This window comes from Rhineura floridana, chromosome 6 (genome assembly GCF_030035675.1).
Source record: "Rhineura floridana isolate rRhiFlo1 chromosome 6, rRhiFlo1.hap2, whole genome shotgun sequence".
Taxonomy (NCBI): domain Eukaryota; kingdom Metazoa; phylum Chordata; class Lepidosauria; order Squamata; family Rhineuridae; genus Rhineura; species Rhineura floridana.
Window position 1 is genome coordinate 36,951,746 of NC_084485.1, and position 26,405 is coordinate 36,978,150.

At 40.5% G+C, this 26,405-nt stretch overlaps 1 protein-coding gene across 1 annotated transcript in view; it reads right to left on the reverse strand.

The window, feature by feature from the left end:
- TOP1 (DNA topoisomerase I) overlaps positions 1-26,405 on the reverse strand; it is a 134,672-nt gene that overhangs the window by 18,913 nt on the left and 89,354 nt on the right. Inside the window, exons 4-11 of the mRNA XM_061631492.1 lie at positions 23,821-23,956; positions 23,077-23,135; positions 19,979-20,065; positions 18,291-18,363; positions 16,927-17,027; positions 12,257-12,372; positions 6,139-6,260; positions 3,938-4,060 (exon numbers count right to left, since the gene is read on the reverse strand). Coding sequence (XP_061487476.1) covers positions 3,938-4,060; positions 6,139-6,260; positions 12,257-12,372; positions 16,927-17,027; positions 18,291-18,363; positions 19,979-20,065; positions 23,077-23,135; positions 23,821-23,956 — 817 coding nt within the window. The remainder of the gene's footprint in view (positions 1-3,937; positions 4,061-6,138; positions 6,261-12,256; positions 12,373-16,926; positions 17,028-18,290; positions 18,364-19,978; positions 20,066-23,076; positions 23,136-23,820; positions 23,957-26,405) is intronic.

The window sequence follows — 26,405 nt, forward strand, 5'->3', positions numbered from 1 at the left end:
ACTTCACACTTAGGACCTACCATTTGAGATGCTTTAGAAATCAACAACAAAAAGAGGGGGACGAATGATAAATAGAGACACAGGGGATGGAGAGGTCCGGTTTACCTGGCAATGATCAACAATGTTTTTTTGCTACGTGCATGAGACTCAGGTTCATGCAGTTCCACTTCCTTCTATTCCCCCTGGTGTGGCCGTGAAGAGAAGACTGGAAGTTTTTGCTTCCAATGATTCAATGAATCACAGTTTAGCACTGTGTCTGAACCTTCCACTGTGGCTAATTTTAACTGTGTTTAGTTGAAACAAGCCACCTTCATAAACCACAGTAGTTAAAACTAACCATAAGGTTGGATATAATACTGAACTACAGTTAGCCTAAAACAGACATGAAACCTTCTGAACACATCCTCTAGCTGATCCAGGAAAGAAGAGTGCAAGCTCGGGCTCATCTCTGTAACCATGTTTATTATGTTCAAACAAGACCAGAAGCAGCAGTACAGTTTGCTGAAATGGATTTCCTTGCCTCCTGCATAGGAGAATATTTTTTTTATTCTCTGGAAACAATCTAGATGATGTGTTGCCACCTCTACACCCATACAGGAAGGCGAGAATAACTGCAAGTAGCAAACCTGTACATATATAGCAGTAGGCCCAACATAGGAAAAATAAACCTTCCTGAACTTTAAAATAATTTTTACATACCCACTTAAGATTAAAATTTTTAAAGTATATGCATAAAAGTTATCAACTGACAAACAAGTGTCCAGCTAGTGTACCTGTATGAAACATGTTTTTAGGAGAGTTGGGATCAAATGAACTCCTTGTAGTGTACACTCAGCCTTGGTCCACATGCAAACCCTACCCACAGTCTGGAGCTATGGGAACAAACCATGTGCTTGCATGCTCCCTCTTTCCATCACATACCCCCTTTTTATTAGTTACTGCCTGGTTTGAATAAACCATTACACACTATGATCTGCACTTCCCCTCTAAAACAAGACTCACACACCATGGTTTGAAACTGATTTACAATCCTTGTTTGTAGGGCAAGCACAAACCATAATTTCGTTGTTCAGACGTAATGGTTTGATCAAATCAGAAGTCTCTAATTGAAGCAGAGTGTGTGAGGGCAAGGAGGGAGCCCATCAGCATAAAAACTTGTTCCCAAAGCCATAGTTTGGTGTTGTCTTTGAACTGAGCTTCACTGGGATTGTTGCTTGCTAATGTATGCAACTGACTAAGGGACAAAGATGAAAGGGGTCTCTTACTAACAACACTAAGACTGGAAACCAAGAAGCAAAAGAAGAGAATGAACCACTTCTGTTCCATTGTCCCCCTTAAACAACAGAAAAAAACCAGCAAGTCGATGCTTATTTGCGTTCACCATTGGGAACCTTTTGGTTTCTGGGAACATAGGGCTTTTAAAAGCTATCAAGAAATTCATTCCGCATCCCTTCAGGCACCCTGCTTCCCCCTACCCCCTCCCACACCCAAGGAGAAACTCAAAATGCATTACTAAAAGGCACCAAACAGAGACCAATATTCTATTACTTATTGAAATCCATAGTAGTTCATGTGAAGCATCTCTCCCACATTAAAAAATTTTCACCAAGAAAAACTGACAGGCAGGGCAATGGATCAACAGTTCATTTATTATACAGCCACAAGAGTGGCTGTATACTATAGCCAGCATGGATTTTTCACATTTCGTCATGTTAAATTGAAAATAGCCCCATGCCATTCTGCTTTTCCCATAAGCTCATTTCAAAACAGTCTTATGAAACTTATAGTCCTGGACTCAGAAATACTTGCTTAACAACCCACTAGCTTTTCACGGCAATACACAAAACACTCAGAGAGAATCCAGAGTTTAAAGTGTAAAACAAGAGGAATAAAATCCAGACCCGTTGGACTTTTTTCTCTCAGTGGCCTCATAATTTGTTGAAATTAATTAAAAATCACCCATGTTCAGAGTACCTGTAATCCTATTACTAACCTTGCCCCAGACACTGGCCTTCATCATCTGCAGTTTAAAAGTTAAAAAAAAATGCCTGGCTGATTTTTAATTAATTTAAGAAATTTAACATTGGAGGCAATGATAGCACAGATATGCTTAGTAAGAACCAACTGTCAGTGTTCTAAAAGCCCGACTAACAGCTGTTTGGCTTGGCAAATCAGAGGGCCACACCCACGCCAGCCGCTTATTCCACTTTAAACAGTCATAGCTTCCCCAAGGAATCCTGGGAAGTGTAGTTTGTGAAGGGTGATTAGGGTTGTTAGGAAACTTCTATTGCCCTGACAGAGCTCCAGTAGCCAGAGTGGTTTAACAATCAGCCTCTCTTCCCAGAGCATTCTGGGGATTGTAGCTCTGTGATGGGAGTCGGAGTTTCCTAACAACTCTCAGCCCTTCTCACAAACTACACTTCACAGAATTCTCTGGGGGACCCATGATTGTTTAAAGTGGAAAAAATGTCTGGCATAGATGTGGCCAGGGACAGCTTTGGTTTAAATGTGGGTGGGAGACTACATGTGTCTGCTGTAGAATAAAAAGGTGGGAGAAACCTCCCAAAATAATGATACTGTTAAACAATGTTTTCCTTTTGGAAAGGAAAGGGGCATTCTCCCTGCCCAGTGCCCATCCACCCAACCTCCTCCTCTCCCTCCCTCTCTCCTTCCAGGTCAGTTTCATTTATCCTAAGAATGACTGCACAAGAGTAAATCCCATTGAACTCAAGAAGCATGCAAATAATCAAACCTCTCCTCCCTCTTCCTTCCCCCTCTCCCTCCCCAGGAAGTGGATTGCACTGTGAAAGACCAACTCAAATTGTGTATTTTTACAAATTTGTAGGGCAGTACAATATCTCAGAAAGGAGGTCAGGTCTCCTGCTCCCCTGGTGCATTCACTACAGCTGCCAATTTCCCTGCTTTTTAAAGTTTGATAGAAATATCTGTTGGCTATAGGTACGTTCTTAAATTGCAAGGGTTTTTTTGTGTATTACTTACAGTCTAAAAGATTTCTTTTAGACACCAGTTTCTTATTAAGGTTTCTACCAAGTATTACTGCAACACCTTGACAAAGTCAACATTAAGATCCTTTCAGTGCCAGATGAAAACCTTTTTATTTTCCCAGGGTTTTAAGAAGTATCCTGTGTATTTTAGTCTTTGAATACATTATATTTAGCTGAGGTTTAATGCTGTTTTAACTACATAAGAGCTGCCTGATGGATCAGGCCAATGGCCCATCTAGTCCAGCATCCTACTTGCTGCCCTGGGCTCCTACTGGGAGGAAGGGCAGAATATAAATCAAATAATAAATAAATAAATCCTGGACCTGTGAACAAGAACACTATCCCCGCCTACAGTTTCCAGCAACTGGTATTCAGAAACATACTGCTGACCGTAAAAATGTTGTATACTGCTTGTGCTGGTTTTATGTGGATATTTGTATTGAAATTATTACCCTACTCTATTTGATTGTTTTATGTTTGTGAAAAAGGTCAAACCTAATAGTCGAATTCTTTGTGAAACATCTAGAGGATGTGGTTGATTGGCAGTCTATAAATATCAAAATAAATCAGGAAAATGTAAAAATCCCATTAATGGGGCCTAAATGGGGCTCCTGCTGGGAGGAAGGGCGGGATATAAATCAAATAATAAATAAATAGATAAATAGATAAATAAAATAAATACCTTCATCTCTTGCTGCCCTGGGCCTCTTGCTGGGAGGAAGGGTGGGATATAAATCAAAAAATAAACAAACAAATAAAATAAATCTCTTGGAAACTTAGAAGCAGGAGGTTTCAATTCTCTGCTCAGGGAAATGGAGGTAATAATTATTTTATGACACTTAGAATAAAATGGCAAAGCCAAAGCATTCTGATCATATCCTTTGTTTTCAGTGTGCAAGTCTTGGAAGAAAATTAATTCTAAAACAAGTTACCTGTTTTTCCTCCTTGGTCATCTGTTTTCTGGCTTCTGACTGAGCTTTGAAATACTGACTCAAATGCGTGAAGTCACACTTGCTGAGGCTGGTGATGGTACTCTTTTCCCCTGAGGTCATTTCCTGCAACAAAAAGTAAACCAGATCCATAAAGTACTTAAAGAGGAAACTGCGTTTCACCCTAATTTTTGGTAAAGTCAGTTTGGATGTTGACTTTAGAGCACTCAAGTTGCAACAAGAGCTATAAACCTAGAGGAGACCAAATGCAGAATAAAAGAAAAGTATCACAGTTTCATCTTTGATGGTTATCAATATCTAATTAATAAAAACGGCATACTTCACTGCCCCTCATGCTGCTCTGAGATGAGACCTCAGAGACATTCCATACCAAAGAGATGCAAACTCTGAAGTCAGGGTTAGTATATTAAGTATCTCCCTATTGTTTCATGCTATTTCCAAGACACTCTGAAACTCTGATCTTAGACTCCATTCAGGCACAGAATGGGATCGGCAGAGTAGAAGGGAATGGAAGGAGGCAGGGTACAAAGCCACACTGCTGTGCTGATGAAAGTCACATGGATGCTGGAAGCCTTTCTAGCCTTCCCCTAATTATGAAGATTTTCCCCAGGACTTGAATTTTTATATTTATTTTTAAAGAAAGCCAAGACTCTAAGGCTGCCTCAATCATTGCACTCAAACAATGATCCAGCAGACATTGTTTATTACAGAAGCATCCTGTCTCCTACGAGTCTAGGGTGAGATATAGAGATCTCCCTCATTTTAATCTTCACAATCCTGTGAGGTAACTAGGCTGAGAAATGATTTCCTCCAAGGAGCAAATAGCAACATATGGTAATTCCCCACAACCATTTCATCTTTACAACAACCCTGCAAGGTAGAAGAGGATGAGATAGTGGAAATTTGAACCAGGTCCCAGTCTAGCTTTTATTACTATATTGGTTATTATACACTACTCTGGTCATACTTTTCCACCTTACATGAAGAGAACAAAATGCACAGCCAGTCTGCCAATCCTTGGTTAGCGGGGTCACCTGTGCCAGCCACGTTAGTGCACTTTGTCAGTCAGCATATTCTCTAGTCAGGATCACTAATAAAAGGTTCCTGGTTCACAGAGTTTAAATAGAGCATGGCCATAAAATACACTGACAGATGTATTTCACAGTTTGTGGCCATTCCAGGGTAGTATTTCACAGACCAGCACACCACACAAGCTGTGGTTTGGGGGAAAAAGAAGTCAAACCATTTCAACTTAACCAAAGCATGGGGCAGCACTGTTATCACCAGTACACTGGCAAAAACAGCAGTCTCTCCTTCATGAGACTGGCAGCACTTGCAGTTCTTGACTTTGGGATATGAGGAACAACGGGCACCAGTCAAGCTGTCTTAAGGCACTCTTTAAGCTCAGATGACTTGAATCTTGGCAACCATGAGCATGCACAAGCATAATGTAGTTTTACTTGCCCACAATGACCATAGATGACTCTTTAGGGTTCTAGATTTTTTTTTTTTTAAAAAAACCCAACGATTAAAGCCTTTGCTTTGCTTAACAGACAACCCTGACTACAAACGGGAAATCACAAAACTGACTTGGAAAAGGAACGTTAACTATGCACTGTAAATTCCTAAACATACGCAAAGCACACTGTGTAAACCTCACACATGAACAAATCTATCCTCCAGCATAAGCACTGCAAAGGGAATTCTCTACTTGCAAAATGGGGGAGGGATGACTTAATACAACTCCCGTTGGCAAACTCAAGAGTACTACTCATGCCTTTTACCTCTGGCCCAGACTTCCTGTTCTCTTTCCTCTTGGGGCAGGCATGGAAAATCTAGCTTCTTTACACTTTCTCATATCTCTGACTCCTTCCTATTGTAGGAGGGTCTTGTTTTTCTCAGCAACAGATCAGACCATATCCTCTCCCCAGATCACTTCTTATTCTTCCTTACTACGTAATATATTTGTTTATATCTGTATGCATGTATAAGTCCTTTGAGAAGCAGAATGGTTAATGCAGAACCCCAAGCATTTAGTGAGGAAGAAAAGAAGCAATGAGCCATCTGCTACACCCCTAGAAGCAACCATTATGTAGTCATCCAGGAAAGTGGCAATCTGCATGCCTGGTTTTAAAGCTCTGAAGTAACCAAGGACTCCTACCTTTCCGTAATATTGTTCATACCTTTCTCCAGTCTTTAAAGAAGTTTTTCCTGAAGATGTCCTTTGTAGTGTATTCGTGATCAAGCATTTTTGCAAAGAACGTTGCAACTTCTTCTGCTTTGGGACTGAGCTTCATGACTTTGCCTACAGCAGAGAAAGCAATCCATGAGGAAACAGAAAAGAACAAGGTGACATCCTATAGTCGCTGAACCACTCAAACAGTCTACGCTTCTTAACTCAAAGAGAAGGGATCCAGGAACATCCCTACCCAGCGTTGGCCCTTTGTGGATATACAATGCACAGCCAGAATAATGACCCTACAAACAAGTTTTTGAACATCCTTGTTTCAGGGAAAGCTAGAGGCCAAGAGCAAAAGTGCTGTAACAAAAGTCACTAACTACACTCCAAATTCTACTGTGGACAGTGCAATTTTATTTTGCACTACTTAACCTAACCCTTTTAAGTCAGCTAGCATAAAACTAGTACTGGGTCTGTTCCAAAGTTTTTTCACGAGTGAACTAAGTTGGGGACTCCAATCTTGCGTTTTTGTTTACTTTTTAAAGAAGTGGAGTACAGGCCAGAGACTTGTGTCCAGCACCTTTAGACTGGACACAAGTCTCTGGCTGGTGAGCCCCCTCCTTCCATCTCTCCCTCACTGAACTGTCTCTCCTCCCACCCACCCCCAAAAAACTACAAGTGTGTCCTCCAACAAGATGTGGCAAGTGTGGAGTGCCCCTCCATCCACTCCACTCCATCCTGTATATCCCTCAGCCTTCCATTTCCCCGCAGCAAGTCAGTCAGCTTTTCATGTCCACCAAGCATGTTAAATCTTCATTAATCTCTTTTTGGGGTGGAGCGATCACACCGGGGCCCAATCAGAGCTGCATTAAAGTCTTTAATTTCTCCACTGATTGCTATGACCAGCCCTCACTTCCTTCTCTGGGGATACTGAAAAAAAAACTTTTTAAATCTGCTTCTCTTTTCCTCAGTCCTCCTTCTGCAGCCACTGCATTCCATTCCCCCACCTCTCAACAGGCAGACAGCATCCCATGGGCTCTGAGCACAGTCAGTCCTCAGTTTGCTGGGGTTTTTTGGGGGGAGGAGTGACCCCCCTTAGATTCCCCCCCCTCACGTTTTGTGTACTTCTGCAAACCTCAGGGTTACGCTGAGTTTGCTGATTACTCCTTGTGTGTGGCTGTCACCGTTTTGGCTACATTAGCAACTGTACTCAAAGAACCGAAACTAGAAGAGAGGATGATGGCATCTCTGACTGAGCAATTCAGAACTAACCATCCACTTCGAATTTCACTACACAATGTGTGGTGGTGGTTGGGAAGGGCTGACTAAAAAGACCCTCAAAATACTCTACAACCAAATTAGAAGCATTTTGACTGCTTACTTCGAAAACCTGGCTTCCATTCTTTTCTTTTTTTAATGTTATAAGGGAAGGTTTCCCCTATTATAACTACCTGATATGCGTTTTCAAATACCACTTGAAAGAAAGGAGAGCCCTTGAAGGGGAGATGTCCTGTAAGACATTTCTTTATATAAAGCAACTAATAAATGCAGTAAACAATAATAATGATAATAATCTTGCCACCATGTAGGATGCCCAATATTCAACGGACAAGGACCGCTTATTTATGGAAACAGTTTCATCCTGTATCTCAAAAGCTATTACCAAGCCATATACATGACGCCTAGAAAGGCTGAGCCCATTACACACAAAAAGCAGTAAGTGCAGGATAAAGGCATCAGTTAGGTGGCTCTCATTCCAGAAAAAGTAAGAATGGGCATGTCCAATGTCACACTGTATCCCTCTTTATAGCATTTGTTCTTGAGGATCATACCTCCATATTGTGCTGATTTTGTGCCATGTGAAAGAAGGCTGGTATTTCTAACTCCAGTGGCTCAAAAAGTTGTTGTTAAAAGGCTGCCTGCATGATATTTCAGTGATCTGTGACTGCCCCATTTCCCCTTGACTGAAGGGAATTGTGATAGAGGCTCAGCATGAAATAACTAGCTGTGTAGAAAGGCAGCTTTCCCCACAGCTCAAGGGGGAAGCAACTGCTGCATCAATGCACTGCAGATGAACACCTCCCTTCTCTATCCAATATGCCTAATGCAGACCCAGACAGTGCTAACGTCACACCAGTCTTCAGACACTCAGGGAAGCGGCTTGCCAGCATTCCACAGCAATAACAAACAGGGACAAATATCTTACTTGCCAGCAGCCTAAAAAGTTAGCATCATTTTTGAACGATAGATTCTTGTGAAATCCAATCCAGCCACTACTTGTATTGATATAGTTAAGGCAGCCAGGGAAAGCAAAACAGAGTCTTTTAGATGCACAGAATATGTGTATGTTGTGCAGGAGAGGGGGGGGTGAGGAATTTCCCAGACTAGCTTGATGGAAGTTATACATATTATAGAAAACAGCTAAGGAGAATTCTTCTATAATGTTAGATCAGACAGCCACTGATCTTTTATCCCTCAAAGTGTTTCTTGAATCAACTTAAAAGATTAGCAACACAGGAATGATTCTTACTTGTTATTTTTTGCTCTGCTATGGATAAACTCTGAAGGGGTACAAATGTAAAATCTGAGGTGTGTCCTTTCAAATATTCAGAAGCACTGCCAGAAAAAGACTGGGCCTCTCCTATTTTAAAGAAGCAACGTGCTGGTTTCTAATACCAGCATGCCTTTCCGACTTGATTATTGGCTTGCATGAAAAATGAGAACTGACTCTCAGCTCTGTATATTCACTGTCACTCTAAGTCTGCATACAAGCAACGAAAGAAGAACCAGAAGTGCTTTTCACCATCTCTTGCAGCGTCTTATGAGATCTGCAGGTGAGTGACTCTGTGGAGCAAAATGCTTGCAACAAGTATTGCCCACTGCCAGCCATGAATTCACATGGAAGGCCACAAAGTGTTCTTTTTGCCCCACATACCAAATCTGGCTGGGTACAAACTATTTGGGAGTAATTCACACTCTAACCTACTATCATCTCTTCAAGTGAGCCTGTCTCTCATCTCAGAGAACCAATGTTTGACTGGCATCCTGAATTAAATCAGTTTAATTTACGCAGCAGTGACCAGGAGAGTGGCCACACTCGGAAGCAATGCTAAATTATGGATTAATGTTAGAAGAACACCCTGCGACGAGCCTCAGGTTCATGCACTCCCCCCCCCCTTCATCCTCCTTTGCACACAAAGGGGGGAAACAAATAAAGGTTCTAGTTCAGGTTTGTAATGAACTGCAGTTTCCTACTTCATCTGAACACTGACTATTGTTTGTACAAGTCGCAGTTAACATCCTGGTTTGTCACCTATTTTTTGTCTAAAGCCATTTACAATATTAAGAAGCTTGTGGTTTGTTGCAAACAGCAATGAAGTTTTCTTTCGTTTGATGGTGAAGGAGGTAGGAAGGGGAGAGCAGAGAGCGCATGTCTGATGCCTGCGGTAGTGTTCTTCTAATGCTAAAGCATGGATTAACATTATGTCTGAATGAGGTCTGTAACTACAGGAATGCTAGAATTCATATGCTGTTAAGACAGATTCTAGGATGCTTTGATAGGAAGGTTAAACACGAAACATTTGGGGGGCGGGTTATGCTATAGCGGCAGTTTGATTAAACTGCACCAACATGGGAGTTACAAGGTTACAGGACCAGAGGCCGTCTAAAGAATTAAAAACAAAGGTAATTTAAATGGTTCAAAAACTGCCTTGCCTGAGGAGAATACTTGGGCTTAGCTACCATTAGCTTAAGAACAACTCATATGGGTGAATGTATCCTCTCACATTACATTTTAAAAGTAACTTGGAAAAGGTAGTTTCTAGTGATGACAACATTCTCCTGAACCAGCATAAATAGCCACGTTCACCTTCTTTTCAGTAAATCTAACATCACAAACTCTAGGATGTTCAAACACTACTTAGGCAGCCATTACAGATGAGAAGGAACCAAGAAATTCACTAAGGCTACTAAGTGGAAATACAGGAACCTTACTGTTAGAGAAGGGCCCTGATCCAGCTCTAGCCAAGCAAAAGTGTGTGGCCTTCACTTCCACACTGAAAGATGCATGCAGGCAGTTCAATAGGATATGAATGCATATCAGTTGCATATCAGGAAGCCTGCTTCCATATACAGACTTTTGTTGGTGATCTTGGACAAAGATATTTGGTCAGATTTAGGAACGAACATCACCTTCAAGTAAAATATCCTTGCTAGCCAGCCAGCCAGCCTTCTTTCTCATCTATATCTATTCATGTATAAATTAAAAATGGAAGAAGAAAAGCAGTTTCTGAACAACTTCCACTGATGAGACTGCCCACCACCAAAATACATTCCAACTTCCTCAAAACAAATTTGATCCTTCACTTATATGAATTAATATTTCTGAGTCGTCTTTTATGGAATTAGGTATCTTTCACTCCTGCTATTAACTGTTATAAATGCCACTGCACCAATAGCTTTAGGAAAGATCCAGCCCTTCTGTCCAGACATCAGGGAGCACAGGGCACAAATGCACCCTGCTTCTGCACCAATCACAGCCCACACAGGAAGACAAGAGATTAAAGATTCTACATGACAAGCTTTGAAAGGAAGAGAAAGGCAGGGTGGGCCGATCGGCACACAGGAGTCTCCAGGATCCAGATGGGATGTCCTTTACTAGAAGGGCCCCAGTATGGGACTTTCCCTCTTTAAGAATACCCACCACCACCTAGCTGGCCTCTTCATGCCATCTGAACAGAAGCAACTAGTACACAAATGATCAGTTTGTACCCAGCTGGGAAGGGAGGACTTCCATAGCTATGCCAGTGCTGCACATCAGTGCAACTAGCATGGCTTGGGTGTAGGAGGAAGCTCTATGCCCATGCCCCTCCTGAGGCATGGATACAGGTGCCACACTTCATTCTTGGGATCTGAGACTCCTTTAAAATAAATAGGGAATCTGTATGTCCTCCACGCATGGGTTTGGTTTGTGCTCTATTTTCCAAAATTAGGAAGCAATGCAAAACCCATCTTAAATATATTAAATTCAGGAAAAGAACTGTGTATTGTCCTAAATGTTACGTTCTGATTCATACATGGGTTAGAGAAAGACGTGCACACCTACTATGAACTGACTGTGCTATCATGGGATAGATATCTGAACCAGAAGCTTTATAGTACAAAAAGGGCATATTGTGCCCAGATGCACCAAAGGGTGGTGTAACAATACTAAGCAGTGACTAAGAACAGTTTTGGATAAGTAGCTGAAATGCTGGCAGTCAAACATGCAGATATACTTTCTGGGTAATGTCAGAAGCTGCAATCAAAAATAGAAATAAAACGACATGGCAATGTAGTGCTGCCGCTGGGAAACAGGAACAGGCTATCAGGTTATCCTAACATCATTTATTACATTTTCCTCTAAGCAGCTCTAGGCAGCATATGTGGTTCTCCCCTCTCAGTTTAACTTTACCCTCACAACAATCCTGTGAAGTAGATTGAAAGAGTGTGTGCGACTGGCCCAAGGTCACCCAGTGAGCTTTGCGGGTTGGGTGGGGATCCAAACCAATGTTTTCTTCATTCTAGTCAGACATGCTAACCACTGATCTAAATAAATTAGTATCTATCTAATATACTGACTTATGAATCTACTCTAGGGAGGGCACCATCTTGAGCACCATGGGACTGGGATTCCCACTGCTGTGCTATCAGGGTCTCCAAATGTTGTTGGACTCAAATGGCCATCAGCCCCAACTAGCATAGCCAATGGTCAGGAATGATGGTAGTTGCAATCCAGCAACATCTGGAGCCCCACAGGTTCCCATGTGTATGCACAATGTTATATACAGTGTTTATATAAAAAGGGGGAAGAAAGCAACACCACACAACCATGTATCACCAACTTCTCTATTTCTCCAAAGAATCCCCCATTGCAAAATCTCATGGAGAAAGCATTTGGTTTGTCACAGTCAAAATGACAAAGCATAAAGATGTATCTGAAAAATCAAGTTCTTGCTTATGAAAGCTCATGCCACAATATATTCCATTAAGTCTTTTAGCTACCACAAGTACCCACTGTGAATTTTGCTCATTATAAAAAGACACCTTTTCTTTCTACCAAGCATCAGTCTTTAGTAACTTACCTTCATAGTAGAATTTGACATTTTCAGGCAAAGGTTCATAAGGTGGTGCAAACACAGGACCTTTGTGTTCCAAGAACTTCCACTTAATACCTTCAGGATAGCGCTCTTCTTCCCACCTTTCAAAAAGAGAGGAAGAAAATAAAAATGAACACAAATGATCACTCAATCATTGTCACATGGATCCAAAATCTACAAAAGGGGTATCACGGCACTATATTTTGAATGCCAAAATTAGTCAAATCAGAACAGTCAAAGGTCATGTATTTCATTTCTATACTGCCTTTCTGAAAAAGCACCCAAGATGGTTTGTAATTTAAAATATTAGAATAAGAAATGGTACACAATATTCTAGGCTTCCTTGCCTCTCTCTGCCTTCCCTCAGGGCCACACAAGTATTTCTTAAGTATCCCCAGGGAAAGTGGGGGCTGCCCAAGCATTTCTCTCAGGCCACTGACAGTCCCTTCAGAAGGTGGTGATGGTGTGTGCCCTCACTTCTGCCTTCTTCCAGGCCACATTGATTTTATTTATACACATAAACCTTTTGCTGTATTTTAATTTAGACAGCCAACCTGTTGTACCATATACATTACATATGAGCTGAACTTTCTGAAAGACTCACAAACAACACAATATATTACAGGCTTCACCACAACAGTTTTGATGTTATGTCTCATTTGGATACACCGACTTGGGGCATTAGTAAAAGCAACTAATGTGTTCTACAAGGAAAAGAAACACCAAAAGTAATTTCCAGTAGGTCAGTGACCTCTCCTGTGGACCACAGAGGGAAATGATTATTAATATCACTTGATGTACAAGGATGACACAGCCAAACTCACTCCCATCTGCAATAAAAGGGAATTAAAATTCTGCTTGGCTGTAATGAGAGTAGAGGATGGTACTTTTCTGAAATACAATATCTAAATCTGAAAGGCTCAGATCCTCAGGAATTTGTCATGTTTCTAACACTTACCATTAAAGAAAAACCTGAAATAGGCATTTTCCCTAATACAGGTATTCTCAACATATGACCAGGGAGCCACATCCATTTCTCTTCAGCTTTACTCAGCAACTGGCTAACGTGTTTTTCTGAATCCATGTGTCAAAAGCAGAACTGAAGGTCACTTTGTATCTTACAATAGAAGCAGGCACTGGGCAAAGGCAAGTACATGCTAATTTTTAAAGAAGCGTCTTTTTCATTCCATGTACAAGCATGTACGCAACGACACACACATGTGTGTGCGTGCACATAGCAGAGATGCTCCCTGAAACTGTTTCTATGGTGTATAGCAGGCAGAAAAACATGTCTTCTTTGTCGCCACCACCACTGCCACATAACAGGTGCAACTATGCACTCACACCTGCGTTTGGTCGAATTTGCATCAAGACTTGTGCCACCTGCCCTCCAATTGTCAGTCAGCCCACTTAATTGCCTGGAGCTCCTCAGAAAAATAAAGGAGCCTCTTGGACTACCCTCAACCTTGGAGAGGGCTCTAAGGAGTGATCGTGTCGATGGCCATCTCCATCTCACCATGATCCCAGACCAGTTTAGAAGGGGGGGGGGATTTTGTAGTTGCCATTGCTAAACAACTGGGAGTCACAACCTGTCCATTTATACCAAATCATCTAGAGAGAGATATCAGTAAACTCCAATTTACTTTCTGTCCATGCCTGCCCTACAGTTCAGATTACAATCCCAGAATTCAAATAATTGTGAATATCTTCACCTGAGCAACTGCTGGGACTATCAGCATAGCTAAATCCCAGACTTGAAAGGTGAGCCAAGAACAAGCACATTGGATTTATAACTGCAGGTGAGCCTAAGGAACCTCAGCAGCCAAGCAATCTAAACAAATTGAGGTGTTGAGCATAACATGCCTCTGAATGTACAGCTTTATCAGCCAATCAGCATAGCTTTCAGGGATCTGGAACAGCTAATTGGAGGTTTGTTGTCAAACTCAAGAAAGCAAGACAGGAGAGCGACACTTCTAGAGAGTGCTAGAGAGTTTAGTTTAATTTATTGCGGTCAAGGACCCAAATAGAACGAGGATACAATATACAATATACATACATAAACAGAAAAACAGGAGCGTTACATAGAAGTACGTATTAATTGGGCCGCGTATATAAACTTGGCCACCTGAATGGTAATTCGTTTGTCTATACCAGAAAAAATAAAAGCAACCATATCATCAGGGGTTTTGTGTTTGTACATCGGGTTCAATATGATAGAGTTTAAAAATTTACAATGGATGTGGGAGTATAGGGAGCAATCAAGGGTACAGTGGTGAAGGGTCTCAATGCTATCTGAGCAACACGGGCAGGTTCGTAGATTAGAGTGCTAGAGAGCACTTTAGTAAAAGTGGGCTAATGGATGGTAATGGTTATGACAAAAGGATCATGGTAGTTGAGTTCTAAAAAATGACACTGATCCAGGAAAGGTGGTCAAAGATCTCCAGACTTCTTCCTATCTACTCATTTTAACACCCCAAACATTAATTAAATTCAAAGCCATTCAAAGCTATTCAATAGAATGAGAAACAAGAACTGCAACACAGATTGCAAAACCAGACAGGGAAGCCTACATTTTAAAACAATAAAAAGGACCAGAAGGTAAAAGGGACAGTTACAGCTGGGTCTACACATTACATGGAAGGACTAAACCAGTGTTTGCCACTGTGCATACACAATCATAGAATGATTGAGTTGGAAGGGGCCTATAAGGCTATCAAGTCCAACCCCCTGCTCAACGCAGGAATCCAAATTACAGCATACCCAACAGGTGGCTGTCCAGCTGCCTCTTAAATGCCTCCTGTGTTGGAGAGCCCACCACCTCCCTAGGTAATTGGTTCCAATCAAGATGAAGCAATGTCCAAGCGTGGCTCCCTGACACATGTAAGTCTATGATAATTTTTAATGTACTCATTATATTCATGTTTTAAATTTTGTAACTACATAAATAACCCTCAGAAGACAAGAAAGTGTACTACACACTCTAATGGACACCGTGTTTGAAGATGAAATGTAGGAACAAGAACTTTGAAATAGAATTTAAGATGAATACCAACAAATTATTCCTCCAAACTACTCTTTATTGAAACAGTAGACAAGTTCTCAATGGAAACTATCCCCAGATTGTGTCCTAAAGCATGTTTAAATATGTACTGGAATATTATCACTTGATCAGTGTTTGCTGACACATCCTCTCTCCAAGGAGTGTATTCTCCAAACACTGGGAGCCGATTGGCCAAAAGAGAAAGAACTAAAGAACAAAAACCAAAACATGATTTAAACACACTGCTCTATAAAATAGTTTATAATGCAATACACCATTATGACATTTGTTGTTCCTGTTCTGCCATTTTAAGCAACATCCAAGAATCCATCGGCCTTTATCCAGAAAAGCATGGAGGAATGCAATGCATGTAAGTAAAGCCTTGGATTTTCAATCCTAGAAAGCAACCTTCACAAGCTTGTTTTTAAATCCCCTTTAGTTTAACACACAATTTGGGAATGTGACATGCTGAGGACTAACGCTCAGGAATGTAAGTAAAAAGACTAGATTTACATCTCTGTATATGCCTAAAAAAGGCTGATTTAGTTATGGTTGACTTTTTGAAGAAGACTAAGCAACACGCTCTTGGTGAAAAGCAAGGGTTATATAAATGAAGGGGAGAAAATATTACAAACGAGAAAACAGTGTAAGTATGATTATGGTTTAAAGGCTACAAGTTTTTAGCTATTAGGTACATCAACTAACACTTCAGTTGAGTAACTGGTAGAGGCCAAAATTGGCGCCAAGCTGAAATGAGGGGGGGGGGATGTCACAAACATATTCACCTACTTCAAAATGACAGGGTAATATTTTCTACTTCTTGCTAAAAAGGTGTAAAACTATTACAAGGAGGGAGGTGGAAGTCCAATTTCCTGAGCAACTCAAGAGAGCAGTAGTCTGGTTGCCTCAGCAACAGGGATGAACTCCCTTACCCTAAGCAGCAGCTAACTGAAAGAATCATATGAACATAAGAAGAGCCCTACTACATCAAACCAAAAGCTCATCTAGTATAGCATCCTGTTCTCACAGTGGTCAACCAGATGCTTATAGGAAGCCTGAAAGCAGAACCTGAGCACAACAGCACTCTCCCCACTTGTGATTTCCAGGAACTGCCATCCAGAGGCATACTCTCTCCAACACTGAAGGTAGTACATAACCATCATGGCTAGTAGTCATTAACAGATGTTTCCTCCATGAATAATGGCATCCTCCATGAATAATGAGCAATGGCTGTGAGAAGGTACAAAAAATGTACTGAAGAAGAGAGTAGGGGCTTTTTTAATGAACATATTCACCACCCCTAAATGGCACTGTTTGCAGAGAAAATGGAACTTCATTAAAATTAGCACAGCACTTCATCCTGCCCTTTGGCACTGGAGAAATATGCTTTCAGAACCCTCTCTAGTTGTGAATATAATTTGTTTTAAAAACTGTTTTTAATATTATTGTGACCTGCCCTAGGACCTTCTCGTCAAGGCCCAGCAAAACATTTAATATCATCATCATCAGTAATAATATCACCACCATCATCTTATTTTTTGTGATGCTATTTTGGTTCAGGTGTTTTGCTATAATAGAAAATTAAAAAAATACAGACGCATCAGAAATGTGTTACCATTTCCATTTCTGCTCCTCTTCTTTTTTTGTTCTTTTCTTTTTCATGTCTCCTCCAGGTGGCTTCTTATCTTTGTTCTTTATTTTCTTGGGTTTGCTGTCCTGAAAATAGATTTTTTTTTTTAAAAGACAGAGATGCACAGTAGCTATACAAGATACTCTTATATGTAAAAATAAATTTTGTGAGAAACCATTTGAAATGTGCTTCACACAAAAAGGGCCCTGTATCTGAATCAAACTATGTAATCAGTTTCCTAACTATTGCAAGGGGGCAATTAACATGCAGTGCCTATCATGGTGTGAAATAATTTCATTTTTAAAAGGGACAGACAGCATAGGTCTCAGCATCTTCATAGACTGTGTGGGAACTGTAACCCAACATTATTGACATAGGTCCAGCTATAACGCAATTCCTGTCATAATTCATCTAACACGTAACACATTTTACATGCATTTTTAGCTACTGAGAAGTGTAGCAGGAATGTGTCAGAGAAATCAAAAGGGGAAGGGTTGTTTCAAATAATTGTGCAAGGGTATATTCAAGAAACAGAGAGAGGTGTGTGTAGAGTAATGAGAGAAGTGGATCACTTAACCAAAGGATGGAGAGCAAATTGCTGCTTTGTTGGTGAGGAGAAGACTGCGTTTGGGACTGCAATGGCTGGCAAGGAGGAGCAGCCCAAAGTCTAGTTAAAAATCAGCATCTCTATACATTGGCCTTACTATGTACTCTAGATCAGTGGTTCCCAACCTTTATGAGTATGGGACCCCCTTTATAAGCTTAAAACCTTTTGTGACCCCCTCCCCCCAGGGAGGCAGGCTGGAGAAAAGCAGCCTTTCCTTGCAGCCTTGCTTCTTTTTGCTTCACAAAAAAAGCCGTCTCCTCTCATTCTGAGTAAGGGTGTCGTCAGCAGCAGCAGTGCAAGGAGATGGGAGTCAGTGATAGTATTCCCCTCTTCTTCCTGGTAGCTCCACCTTCAGCCTCCTTTGGCATCTGCCATGTGTTCTATAGGCAGATGCCTGCTCTTGGTGTGCTTGAAAGACACTCTGGCACTTCAGCAAAACTCTTGTTTGGGGCAAGGGGGAGGTGTCATCTGCAGCCGCAGTGGGAAGCAGAAAGTGTCCAGGGAGTGAAGACTAAAAAAAAGAATTCATTTCTTTACTATTCGTGGCCCCCTCTGATTACTTCAGGGGGGTCACGGCCCCCAGGTTGGGAACCACTGCTCTAGATCACAGCCATCTTCTAGGGGTTTTTGTTAACATTTTTCAGATATTGGATATTCTAAGCAAACTAAAGTATTTTCCCCACAGCTGCTGCCATAATCTGTTATGACCCCATCATTTCATAGAATATAAATTCCACAAAACCTCTTCTTCCTGTTTCCGTTTCTTTGATTTTTTTATATCTTCAGTTTTGATCTTCTTGGGTTTGTAGTCGACACTGAAACAGATGCAAGAACTGCAAATAAATCATCTCCTTCTAGTTTCTGATTTTCTCCCTCATATCTATATACACAAACACACACAAAATTGCCATTGTGCCACCTCTGGGTGGCATAAGCCACTGGGCGACTGCCTCCATTTCAAAAGCATCACCCAAATGCTTCTCATATAAAACCTGACTTTAAGAATTAGTCGTTCCTTGAAACCTCTTCACGCGAGTACAAAGACAACTTCTTTCCATTGTCTGTTGATAAATGTTAAGTCTTTACCTGTGCTACACACACTGACAACAGTATTTTATACACAACACCATATTATGCATGGACTAAGAAGATGACTAAGTACTTCAAGAAAATTATTGGCCGCTTTCAATGCAACTTATTGCCCCTCACTTGAATTGTTCAATTCTATTTTCTACTGCACAGCTAGGGAGAAGGGAAAGTTTAAAATCCCTTTGCAATAGAAAAGGTGGACAAGGGTGGGCACTGGTATGACCACTCATACTGGCCCTGGTCCAATTTGAATTCCAGACAACTAGTGGCCCCAGATGGAGTAGTGCATTCCATTATTTATCAAGATACCATCCAGTTCAATGGGATACAGATGAGCATTGTGAAAAACAGATGTATCATATTGATTTGGTGTACAAAGCCGTATACAGGGCTTTGGAATCAGGATATCTGAAAGATTGTCTTACCCCTTATATACCCAGTCGATCAATGCGCTCTACAAGTGAGCAGATACCTTATCAGGACGTCCATTCCGTACAACATAGAAAGCAGACCTTTAATGTTGTGGCACCTACCCTTTGGAATCCCCCCCCTTAAATATTAGACAGGCACCATCTGTGTTATTTTTTCAGCACCTACTGAAGACCTTCCTCTTTCAACATGCCTTTTAAGTAGAGACCTTATCCTAGAATTTGTCTGTGTTGGAATTGCTTTTAAGATGTTTTTAAAGCTTTTTGTTTTAGTAAGTTTTTAAATATGTTTTGTTTTAATATATTTAAAACATCTTAAAACAGACTTTAAGAGTGTTTTAGTGTTTTGTTTGCTGTCCTGGGCTCCTGAGAGGAAGGGTGGGATATAAATTTAACAAACAAATATCTTCCTTGCAGGATCAGGGCAACTCACCACAGAAGACAGCTGGGGTTCACAAAAGTATTACTATTTTACATTATTCATTCAATCCCTCAGTGTTTTATTATACTCATTTTTCTTTTTTGTTTTATTAAAAGCATTTGTTGGCTACCTTTCCAAAGATCAAGGAGGCGTACATACATAAAATATAAACAAACCAAAAATTATACCCCCCCAAAAAAGTAAACCACCACCACAGAGCGGTTCACCCTCAAGGGTAATTAAAACCATGCAGTGGTTACTGAGGAGGCATGGAAAAGTCAAACTGTAATTAGGAATGTTATGTCTATAGGGAAAAAATTATAAAGCAATGAACAAAAAAATTATGGGTGATATCCAACATTAGTCAAACTCCGAGCATGCCCACTTAAGTAATTTAAGCCCTTAAATCCACTGATCAGTAGGATAACACAGTTGCATTCCACAGACAGATTCAAATCTCTAATTATTCCCGCTTTTTCATGAGCTACTCACTCATCATCCTCTCGGGGTCTCTTTAGGGGCTTGTAGTCTTCTTTGTAGTAGCCATCATCATCCATTTCTTCCTTAGTACGAGGTGGACTTAGGAGAAAAGGAAGTAAAGATTTATTTAAAAACACAAATACTTAAGCTTCAGTTTACAGACTGGGTTCAGCTACCACTTCAACACATGCAATGAGAACTCTTTCATTATCCTGGCCATCATATTACAGTGGGATATGTGACATTCATGTAGTTTCAGCTAAATTGAAAAAGCAGTATCATACAGCAGCTAAGAGCCTTATCTGGCCCTTCACATAAATTATTCTGCCTCACCAAAACCCCACTGATTTGGGTGGCAGCAAAAAACAAAATTAAAGTAAATGCAGTACTAGAGTGGGCAGAGCCCAGAACACTGATGGGGATGCAAATGGCCCCCCCTTCCAGGTCATCAGACTGATATTTTGATGGGTGGAGAAAGTCCAGTAACTCCCCACCTCGTCAGCTGACTTTGTATAGCTGTCTTGCAATCATGCAACCTATGCACAATGTATGTGCCCTACACATGTGTATGTGTACGCAAAAGTGTGGGGTGGCCACACTTGTGACCACTGGCCTATAGCCCCTGGAAAGAGTTGGCCAATGGTGAATGTAGCCTTTGGGAGAGAAAAAGAGTTAGCCTTCCTTGCTATACACTCTGCCTACAGCAACTCTCCCCCATGACATCTTCCTTGGTTTCCATATTCTCCCAGCTGTCCCTTATTAGGAAGCACTGGTTTAAATTAAGGCTACTTAGAAGAAAGAGAATTAAGTCCCACCACATTAGAGCACTGGATCACAAATCTTGAACACAAATTTGCAAATGTTAGCAAGCATTAAAGATGTATCAGATTCAAAATACTTGATCGCTTTTCAATTGCAATTCAGGTTTTAAAATTGTTTTAATAAATCTACTCTCCTTGAAATATTTATACATTGGGCATTGGGATCATGCATAATATACATTACTAGTTCTATTTTATTTTATGTAAAGGTATGCATTACACTTGCATATTAAAATGGGGTGTGTGTGAAAAATTATCTTTTTAATTTAAAGAGAATTTGTAGCCTGCCTTTTCAGAGAAAGCTACTCATATAAAACAAAATGAGAAAAAAGGGCCATGTTTGCACATCAAAATAAAAGTTCCTGGCTAACTGCAGTTTATTAGGAACAAGCAGCATGCTAGTGTACACTGCCTATGTTTCCTGCTTCACGCCTTCAATGGCACAACCAAAAGTAATAAACTAGGAAGTTGCAATTCAGCTTAGCTTGTTCTGATTTCTGAACCCAGGATCCTAGTTTGTTGTTTCTCAGCAAGCCAGAACTGTCATCTTAAGGCTGGCTTATGAATCCTGGCTTGTAATGGAGCAACAAATCCGGATCCAGTGTTCAAATGTCATGAAAACGACAGCATAACAGCAGCTTCCTGGATTCTTACATGTTAGTTAGATTCATCTATTTTTCTTCTTTGAATGCTATAAAATAAAATGCTTGGAAACCTATGTTATTTAGTAGCAACAACACAGAATGCTAAATGAAAAAAAATTACAACAGGATCTAATTTTCCCTGGGGCTTTTCTTAAAATTCACGAACATCTTACTCCCCATTGCATATCAGCAAGTATGTCAGTATCCAAATCCACTACATAGCTGACTGTAGTTAAATTCCTGTGGGGAAATTGTGACAGTGTGCTGCAGCAAACACAAGAAAGAGCTCAACACATTAATTGCAGCATAAATGTTCATAGGCTAGGGTCTAATTCATCCAATGTGTGTTATTATAATCATTATTATCATTGTGGTATTTCTATATCGCTTAATTACTGAACTCTTTAGTAGTGTGGCAAGAGATGTTCAAGAATTTGAAACTGTTGATGAGGCAGAATTGGATGTAGCTAGCTTTTTCACAGCTGGAAGAACTCAGCAGTGATGGCACATGCACCTCTACAATTACTGGGAACAAACACATGCTTCTACAAGGAGCCATTTTGATGGAAGTCACTTTATAAAGCTACTCGTAAGACCATATTTTAGCCACTGAAAGCTAATATCCCATGTTGACACCAAGAAACACATACATTCCAAAGGCTAAAATTCTGCAACTATTTTGATCTAAACATTATTTTCTGAGTAAAACAAAAGATCTTAGAGCAGCAGCCTGTTTGGACATTTCAATGCAGTCCAAAAGCCCACAATTCTACAAGTGCCAAGGTCACTTTCTGTAGTGCTATGTCTTTTAAAAAGACATATTCTGCTCTGCTTTCCACTCCAAAGAACTAAGTTTGATCAAATATGATGGCAGGAGAACAAAAACTTCACCAAAATGAAAAAAAAATCTGCAAGAAACAGCAGTTTGTAAGGATGTCAGTATTTAATACACCAGACATCACAGATTGTAAAGAAGGCTGTGTTTTAAATCCATCAAACATCATGCCCCCAAATGCAGGATTGCTGAGGACAGGCTACAAAACAGTGGACAAGCCTGGCGTCAGTTCCATCAGGTATTTACAGTGAGCATAACTGCTGCTGAGTTTTTGACAGGAAAATGGGTTTTGCATTCCTAAGACTGCAGTTCCAAGAGATACCCAGAGGGGGCCTAGCTTTCCTTTAGTAAGAATCAATAAGCTTACATGGATGAATATTGTTTTAGAGACTACATTCTTTCTCCACGCTGGAGGAACAACTTTAGTGTGCCCTAATCCCCCAGTTCTTATACTGAGTGTCTGATATTGCTAGGAAACAACTTTAAAAGTCAGTATTATTTCGGAGTCTTCTTTAGCATCAAGACCAAGAAGGTGTTTATGTCTACGCTGGTTTAAAAAGAAAAATGCATCCATCCTAATCTGTCCATATAGCCGGACACGTTTCTAACACACACAAAAAAGCTCCTTTGCCTTTGATTTTAGCATCTCTTTAGGCCAACATGCATGCCAGCCTACTTACAACTGGGAAGAGGACCCTAGAAGTCTTGGGCATCCTATTGAGACAGATTCCACTTGTCTTCTGGATCAGCAGTACAAATCAAAACTAAAAATCAAACAGTCGTCTTCATTTAATGCTCCCACTTGCATACCTGGAGAAGCCATTTTCTTTTTCCTTCTTTATTTTTACTTCACCAGAAGATGATTTACTCTGAAAGACAGAAGTGAGAGCCGGTCAATAGGCTATAAAAAACAGTGTCAGATCTTCCGTGCATCCAAATGCAACTAACAAAGGACCCTGCACCAAGAGCTAGTGCATATCCAGCTAATCCTCAGAAACCCTTTCAGCATTACTTGATGGACCAGGTCAATCCCAAACACATGCAGGACTCAGCTCTTTCCCTAACTAGATCTCCTCCTGAGGTTTTCACTTCTGCCCAGTCACAACTGCAGACTTTGCTGCAGACCCCTTAGCTTGTGTGGTTTAGGCTTCTGTTTGTACTACTACATCCTGTAATTATGCCCTTTGCCCAGAAAGAAACAGATGAGGAAGGCAAATTATTGAGTTACTTTCTGTCCCTCTTCTGTCAGGATGGCTAAGATGTGTACCTGCATCAGTGCAATGTTCATAACATCCCATATCAACTTGCCTACAGAATTCGTCTTTGTGTGGAATACTATCTGCGTGCTGAAACTTTGGCCTGTTGTTGCTATGAAGTTTAACATAACATTTATTACCTCAAGTTTATGACAGCTATTCACACAGATGCATAGTGATGTCATCTAACACCTAATGCCACAGCTCGTATCCTCACAGCCTTGAGTTTCTGTTGAAACTGTACATCGGATTGGACTAGCAAAACAACTTAAAAACGTCCCCCACCACCATCCTGTACCTTTTCTTCCTTTCGTTTCTCCTTGTCTCTATCTTTGTGTTTGTCTTTGTGTTTGTCGTGTTTTTCTGAACTGCCATCTTTGTGTTTGGTTTTCTCCTTCTCTTTGTGTTTCTTCTCCGAGGAATCTTTGTGCTCACTGTAAGATACAAGAGTCGGTTCAGAGAAGAGACAGCTGGGATATGACTGGTATTAAATTTCAAATGGATTGAAGTGCCATACCTTAGAATGCACTGCAGTGATTTATTAATATGAAGAAAATCAAACAACTGCCGCAATTAACTTGTTGTTAGGGACACCACAAACTTATGCATTTCCCCTAAAAAATTTTCAGTATATGTACGCCTTAAGTCCAATAACAACATCTTGTTATGTATGTTTAAGACAGCGGTCACTAACTGGAATCTTCAGTGGTTCCCCCCCTTCTAAGACAGATGAATAAAAAGCATGTAGTTATAACATCAAGCATCATCTTTACGGCTCACACCTATAATAAAGAACCTGTTAAGTGTGTTAAAAGAGAAATAGAGGCACAAAAAATGTAAGTAATGGCTGCAGTTCACCCAGTTCAATCACTAATAAGGCTAGAAATTGAATTCAGGTGTTCCCTCAAGTCTAGTTTCATGCTCTTCCTGTTAGTGCATTTGAGAAACCAATGATACTTGTAGCATGTGACCTTGGCCAAGCCTCACTTCTGACCCTTCCCTATCAGTGGCCTATGCCACTTGTGAGAGAGAAGAAGAAACAAACACTTCCTAGGGGTGGTAAAAGCGACAGGTTTTCATTACATCAGAAAGAAAAGGCATCTTGAATCCTATTCCAATACCAAAACAAAAAGATCCCAACCTCTTTCGAACATAGCCCATTTCCCAATTAACTATTCAGTTGCCATTTAAGCCATGCCCAGCACAATTCTATTTATAGATTACAACAATGAATGCAGAGCTGTTGAAAAATCCTTGAAGATGTGGTATATCCTGCTAGGAAAGCCTTGTGTTGTTTATCCGCAGATTACATTATATCCAGGCACACGATAAAGAAAGCAGCATACCAAGATCTCAGACACTGAATTTCAAGAATTCAACTGCGGCCTGCTACTGTTACACTCATTAGGTTTCCTTACTTCATTATCCTGACCCTCTTTCCCCTTGATGACTCTGCAAGTTAAGTGCTCTGGATTCTCTTTTCCTTCTTCCTACTTGCTAGTGCCATTCTATTTCTTATGGTTTGATTCTCAACTCCCACAAATCTGCCCAATGTGACTTACTGCTTCATGCATCTGGAGAATTCTCAGTCCCTAATGCAGAGACATACCACAATAAAGTCAAATAAGAAACTATATTTATTACATTTTTGTTCTGTTCATTTTCTAAGGAGGTTAAAACAAGTGTACATGCTCTCTCCTCTGATTTCAGCTCACAAAAAGGGAGATCAGTCTAAGTGATAGTGAATGGCCCATGTTCACCCAATGAATTTCATGACTGAGTGGGGATTTGAACCTGGGACTCCTCAGGTCTAATTAAAAACTACTTCATTCATGGGGAGTAACTGCAATCCCCAATCCCCATCATGAATGGAGTTCAATGGGTTGTCTGCATCTGTCAGCATACAGTAGACAGAAGCTATGCTAGTCAGTTTAAGGTAGCGTGAACTACACCATATGAGCTTTCAGTGTGATATACCTTCTCTAAATGCTCAAAAGCATTTAGAAAACTTTTTTTTTTAAAAAAGGATGCAAATTGGTTGGATTTATTAGCTATTTCATCATTTAAAGATTCAGGATAAAAAACGTCCCATATAAAGAAATCATATTTACCAAATACAAAAGATGGAATTTTATATCATATATAGATATGCTACCAAAATAAAGGACCATTTTGTTATAAGAAAAGCTCTGCTGGTCAGACCTATCTGTTCCAGGACCCAGTTTCCCACAGTGGCCAACCTTATCCTTGGCTGACAAAATGCTTGATCTAATAAAAAGACACCATATTGCCTCCAAAAGCTACTCAGCACTGGGACATAGCATGACTCAAGAGAAAAGTGGCTCCCCTAGATTTAGCCAAATAAAGTTTGCCTAAATTGTATCCAGGAAGAGTGTCCATGGGAAAGACACAGGATTTTCATTGTTCATACCTTCCACACCATGCATATTAAAATCCCTCAGCAGAAGACAAATACCAGGGATTGGGGGGTTGGGAGAGGAATAAAGGGGGAGGATTTAAGTTGATGCTAATTCTGTGGATGAAGAACCAACCTTCCCACACAGTTCTTGATTTAGTGACTTCCCAAACAGTATGGCTAGTCTGAATGATATACAAAACTCAGTTCCTGAAGGCTCTCACTGCAGTTTTCGTCTGCTCATTCACCTTTACCACTAGAGTGCTGGGCTGCAGCCAGTTTGTCAACTCTCATTTTTTATCTTGAATTTAATTCAAGGGTTTTTGGTGGGGTGTTTTTGTTGTTGTTGCTAGAGTCTATAGTCCTGAGACTTATCATTTTAAAAGCGACTTGGTCAGCTCCAATGCATTTTAAAGGTGACTGAAGTGCAGAGACTAGGATCAAACTCAAAAGCACAAAGAGCCCAC